Source organism: Zerene cesonia, unplaced genomic scaffold (assembly GCF_012273895.1).
Source record: "Zerene cesonia ecotype Mississippi unplaced genomic scaffold, Zerene_cesonia_1.1 Zces_u005, whole genome shotgun sequence".
In the NCBI taxonomy this organism is placed as follows: Eukaryota; Metazoa; Arthropoda; class Insecta; order Lepidoptera; family Pieridae; genus Zerene; species Zerene cesonia.
This window is the reverse complement of record NW_024045135.1, coordinates 2,008,284-2,014,448: the sequence shown is the minus strand read 5'-3', so window position 1 is coordinate 2,014,448 and position 6,165 is coordinate 2,008,284. Positions and strand designations below refer to the sequence as shown.

The 6,165-nt window shown below is 40.7% G+C and overlaps 1 protein-coding gene across 1 annotated transcript in view; it reads right to left on the bottom strand.

Annotated features, from left to right (window-relative positions):
- Positions 1-146: 146 nt before the first annotated feature.
- The window catches only part of LOC119838783 (Down syndrome cell adhesion molecule-like protein Dscam2), a 12,505-nt gene continuing 6,486 nt past the window's right edge, over positions 147-6,165 (bottom strand). The window contains exons 13-21 of the mRNA XM_038364885.1: positions 5,770-5,934; positions 4,088-4,217; positions 3,300-3,493; positions 3,018-3,179; positions 2,614-2,802; positions 2,292-2,495; positions 1,579-1,745; positions 1,151-1,259; positions 147-430 (exon numbers count right to left, since the gene is read on the bottom strand). Coding sequence (XP_038220813.1) covers positions 147-430; positions 1,151-1,259; positions 1,579-1,745; positions 2,292-2,495; positions 2,614-2,802; positions 3,018-3,179; positions 3,300-3,493; positions 4,088-4,217; positions 5,770-5,934 — 1,604 coding nt within the window. The remainder of the gene's footprint in view (positions 431-1,150; positions 1,260-1,578; positions 1,746-2,291; positions 2,496-2,613; positions 2,803-3,017; positions 3,180-3,299; positions 3,494-4,087; positions 4,218-5,769; positions 5,935-6,165) is intronic.

Here is a 6,165-nt window from a genome sequence, read left to right as displayed (position 1 = left end):
CGTCTGGTAAAAACGCATACACATTTAAAATTAATAAATCTAATTTGCCGATTGCCGATATTATTTACTGCTATACGTTAACAATAAACTGATTATTCTATTCAAGAATTTTTTTTATATATGTATAAACTGCTATGATTTCTCTTTCACGAATTAAAAGTAAAGTAAAGCTTACTGTCAGGTGGGTCGAGCGTTTTCCCGTTATTGTGCGGAGGTTGTGGCAAGGCATAGTGGCGGGGCGGCGCGCGGCGGCGGCAAGCCAGCAGCAGTAGGGCGGCGGCGGCGAGCAGCGCCAGCGCCGCGCCGCCCAGCGCCGCCGCCAGCCCCGCTCGCCCCCAGCCCCGCTCCCCGCGCGGCTCCGCCTCCGCGCCCCCATCCGCCGCGCTCATACGCGCCTCCAGAGGCAAATCTATCGGCTCGCCTATCTGTTCTACGCATTACATCATATCATCCTCATTAATATTTTTTATTATTGACACCAAGTAAATTGAAAAGTTTCGTGTATAAATCTTTGAACCCATTGGTTTTCGGACAATGGCTTGACTAGCATCTACTAGTGCAGCGCATATAAGTAATATATATATATATATAGATTTTTTCTTTTGAGTTGTGTTATTTTTTCTTTTAAAAAATTTTTATTTACTAGTCTGAGTTAGACGGTAAGTGCAGGTTGGCAGATGTCACATGTGGTTAACCTTTTTGATTTCGCAACAAACCGGTTTCCTCTCGATATTTTACTTTGAAACGGTCGAGCAGAAGTGATGTGATGTGTGAAAATGTGCAGAAAATTTTAAAAGTCAATTTATTTCTAGCATGCTCGCTGTTAAGTAGTATTTTTATTTTTATTTAACCGCTGCTAATCATATATATTTATATTAATATTAATTGGCATTATTAGTTAAAACGGTCATAAACTGTTTGGGTGATTAATTTTTCTTCCATCTGCTCTATGGCTTATTTTTTTTGAATGGAATCCTTAGAATAGGACTTGACCGATTTTTAATGTGTGTTTTAGATATCTTTATATGATTGCAAGGACATATTCCAAAGGTGGTACGTCGCTACTTTTTATTAGCAAAAAGCAAATTCAATTCGGGGTCTCTGTTTATTTTGGGCAGTATATCTACCATTTTAGTGTAAATTGACCTACCACCAGTATGGGCGCGCGTGGCTGCCCGATACAGCGCCGGCGTATCGCCTGCGGGTGATCGAGCAAGGATGCGAATTTCATACCACGTCGCTGGCTCCAGGCTATTTACCTGGTGTAAATAAAAATTAAATATATTGCATTGTAAGCTATTATCCTATGAAATGAGCATATAACTATATCAAAATTAGAGCGTGCAACTCATTCAAGTCTCAATTCTCCACATGAAAAGAATAAGACCCTCAGGTATAAATAAAACATCGCAATTTCAATGAAGTCCAAAAGTTTTTAAGTTCTAACTTTTTATTACTCGCCTAAAATGAAACAAAAAAACCCACTTCCTAGAGATGCTCTTTTTTGGGATAAAATAATGAATTAGATGTTTTTTGTTCTAATATATGCCGTAGTAAACTGAATCGTGATTGTCTCACTTGCACGGACTCCCCATCCGTGTGCAGGTCGGCCCAGGCGCCGCCCGCCGCGCGCACGGCCACGCGCCAGCTGGCCACGGGGCAGCGCCCGCCCCACGCCAGCAGCGACACCCGTAGCGCGCTGCTGTTGGACCAGATGCTCTCTTTGCCCGACGGCGCCTTTGCCTCTACGCGAACCGATTATCTCTTATGCTTTGAAGGCAATTACAATCAAAAATATCATCGAACTTTAGAATATTTGATATTATTTTTTTGACGTTATAACGTCTAAAATTAGGTTGCGGCTCGGAGTCACTCATGAAAAAGTGTAACGCCCGGTAACGTTACGATGAGTCACCGAACTATGATCGGTCCGCCGCGCGCGCAGCACTAGAGAATTAGGCGCATTGAATCGGCGCGTGCTTGTCTCTGTCTCTGTCTTTTTAGTAAACAAAGTACATTTTCTATAGTTAAAATTTGTGCAATTCTTATTTTCATTCAATTCGTTGTTCCTAATGTGCAATTTAATAATATTCATATCAATAAATATTCTACCGCGAAAAAGACGTTGTCACGTTAAATCTTCGCCCGTAAAACCGACTTTACAGGCAACCATTTTTTTGTATTAATGCAAACTTTATTTATAATATTTCTACATCATTTTTTTAGAGTATGTTGCATAATATTTAAACTACTGATTAGTTTTAAATGATTAGTAAAAAACGAGAACTGACTGTCTCCCCTGGTGCGGAGTTTGATTGGGCTCGAGGGCGGTGAGGCGCCGACTGCGTTGTGCGCGCTGAGCGCCGCGCTGTAGGGCGCGCCGCACGCCAGCCCGTGCAGTGCCGCAGCGGCCTCGCCCGCCGGCACGCGGAGAGATCTCGCCTCGCCTGCTGCCTCTCGTCCCTCCCAACCCTCCCACCACCACACTGTGTAACCTGGTATAAACGATTTCACAACTTGTAACTTTATAAACTTATCAATGTCATATGGTACATTTTAAAGATTACGGTAAAACTCTTTCTATGTATATTTTTCTTTAAATACTTAATTTACCTAATAGAGGTGCCCCTCCCGCATGTGGTGGATCCCACGCAAGATGCAATCGGTGATGCGCGGCGCGCGCGAGGCGCGGCGAAGGCGTGGCGGGGGGCCGCAGCGCCTGCACGCTGTACTGAGCCGCATCGCCACCAGCTGCATTACGTACTGAGCACGTATAGTTGCGAGACCATTTTTCATCCAATTCTGTAGATGTCGTAATATTTAATTTTTTAAAATTTCTATAGTAGTGTATTAAATAGCAAGGAGATGATTTCACAAAAAAACATATAATTTTTTCATATGGTAACGCAACAATGTCGTTATTAATTTGGTAGCCAAGTGTCCAAACACTTGTCAAACGTTTAGTCCATTTTATCGTATAAAAATTAAAAAGAAGCAAATATATTGAGTACACTAACTGTGAATAATGAGTTCTCCTGCATCGGTGATGGAGTGCACGGGCGGCAGCGGCGCCCAGCGGCGCAGGAGCGGCGCGGCGCCGAGCGCGGCGCACGGCAGCCGCACACGCGCCCCCAGCGGCGCGCGCACCACGCGGCCCAGCGACGAGATGCGAGCCACTCCTATCAAATTATTGTAAAAATTGCTGTGCTTATAAAACTAACACTGAGGTACACTGTTCACCATTACGTATTTCAATTAGGTACTTAGATCAAACTTTGTCATATGATGTAATCGTTTACCTAAGGGTGTCGGTGCAGCTGTGACTGCACGGCTGGGCGGGCCGGCACCGGCACCCGTGGAAGCCCGCACCCAGAACTCGTACACGGCGCGCTCGCGCAGCCCGCGCACCTCGTGGCTCAACTCCTCCTCGCTCTCCCAGGCCTCGGCCAGGGGGCTACTGGCGTCTACGCGTTGAGACCACTCACCCCCGACTCTAAGGAGATTTGTTTTTGTTACACACTGTATACACTTTCATCAAATTATATTAAACACGTGTTTATCGTGCAAAATATTTAAAAAGTAATATTACTTGCTTGTCACATCAGCTTTTAAGGCTTATATCTTTTACCAAAGTGTAGTCTGTTCCAAATTCAATATTTTTTTCCTTCACTACATACCAGAAAACATAACAAACAGACCGAAAGAAATACTTCATCCACATGTACAATAAATACATACATATTAATCCTCTTTTCAAAGAAAGTTGGGTGGTTGAGGGTTATTTACTACTAATGTCTAAGAATCATAAAAACCGAAACTATTTCTTTAAATAATTATTGAATGTCAATATTTTTAATTTGAGTAAATTGAAAAGTAATGTGTATTAACCACATGGATACGTTAAACTTATAATGCCATAATATTACTAAAGAGACCAACTTTTATTATTGTTTTTTTTTTTTAATTAAAGCTGGTGCCCACCACATGGTCCCATTTAAATTTGGTCTAGTTCTGACAATTACAGGCGGTTTAGTTATTTAGTATATATATAGTTGCTGGCTGGTATGAAATAGTTTCATTTTCGTACTTGCCAAGTTCCCTCGTATAGAGTGTATAGTGAGTGAGGCGGCCCGCGCGCTCCGTCGGCGCCAGCCACGCCACGCGCACTGACTGCGCCGATGAAGGCAATGCACGGACTAATTCTGGAGCGCCGGGAACTGCAGTAATGCAATACTTTTAGATCTCGAGAGTCTGTCTATCACGAGAGTTTAAAAATATAAAATGCTTTATGTATCAGGACAGGTCTTTGGCATGATTATTATGATATTGTAATATGTGAAATTAAAATTTGAAATTAATATAGCTTTTAAAACTTAAATATGAACACGTATGTCAGTTTCGCAAAAAGCTCTAATATTTATAAAGTTGAAATGAAAATATGTTACAGATCTTTTTTTTTCTAATCTCCTTGACCCAAATTTCCTTCCTCCTAATTTAATTTCCTAGATTCACCTGAAGTATGAAGACAACCTAGTTACACTCTTCGTTTCATTGACAACCTTATCCTTAGGTTTCTTTCTCAGCTTACTAGTTTCTATAATAACTTTTTATTTCAACCGCTGTCAAACTATGGAATTTTTTTGCCAGGAAATGTTGGACTACATACTCTATGTAACTATAGACTGTTTTTTTTAACATTTATCTAATTAAGCTTTTACTTTAAAAGAATATTATGTATTTGACGTATTCTCTAAAACTTCAGTTTTCATAGAGACCCGCGTAACATTTATTTTACAATTTTCTTAATCCTTAACTTGGGCAGCCAGGAGGAGATCTGATCCTGAATAAGATCGCCTAATGCACTGTTTTAACGCGACTATACAATTTTTAAGCCTGTTTCATATACCAGTAATTATATTTTTAAATGGTTGTGGTATATTGTAATTTCTTTGAAATATAAGCGCACTTTAATCGGTTGGTAATAGGAAAACGTACCTATTTTTACCGACTTTCAAAAACCAAAAGATGAAGATTCTATGTTCATCTGTATTATTTATCTTGTTCGAAAGACTATAATATTCCGGAGGTGGTCCCATTATCATGAAGTCAGAATCTGATGACGGAAACTCAGTGATGCACATGACGCACTTTCCGGTTTCCGAATAAAGTAAAGTTTTACATGCGTATGTAACTTTAGATAACCCTAATAATCTGGTATTATAGAACTGATCTGATAAAATATGAAATTGGTGGAAAATTGAATTTCTCAAAGGCGAGGAGCAACGACACGAAATTTTGTAATTGACTTAACAGTAATACAGCCTAGAAAGAGTAGAAGAAATTCGATTACTGTGGCAGGATCACGGGTGGCCGAGAGGCTAGGCGTTGCTACGGTTAGGCAAGAAACGCAGGTTCAAAATCAAATTTTTTCTATTCTTTCAAAAATTTCTCAGTAATACAGCCTTTTATAAACTCAATCGTAACATTACTGCTGCATCCAGATATGGCAGCTCGTGAGGACACTCTTCAAAGATAAAAAGCAAAGGCACGAAATTTCGTAAATTTATTTAATCAAAAAGCCTGCTCTACATTCCTACATTTGCATATAATAACATCCTCAGTTAAATAGCTGATGCTTAGATCAGCCTAGACGTTGTTGTATTAAGACAATCATGTCTTCAAAAAAATGCATTAGTATAATCACTACAAGCGCTACCTACCTATATATTTGAAGTCGGCATAATGTGTTCTCAATTAAAGCATGCATACCGTCTTCTCTAGTCAAGCAGTAGATGGGCGCAGAGGGCGGGCCGGGGCCGCGGTCAGAGCGCGCGCGCACGCTGACGGAGTAGTTAGCGGCGGCGCGCAGCCCCTGCAGCAGCGCCTCGCCGCCCGCCGCGCGCGCCGTCTGCGACCGCACTGCGCCGCTCCACGCTGCATGCGATTATTTACATATTATTATAGTATTTAAATTAAGTGCCGCTAATATTAATATCTTGGTTGATATTATAAAGACTAAAGATGTTATGGTTTGTTTGTTATTATTTAAATCAATAATCTAGAAACATTTCAAATATATTACCATTAGACAGCTATACTTAGTCTGGCCATAAATACTGTTACACTTAATTATAAAAAAATATTACATTTGAATTTCGAATCTGT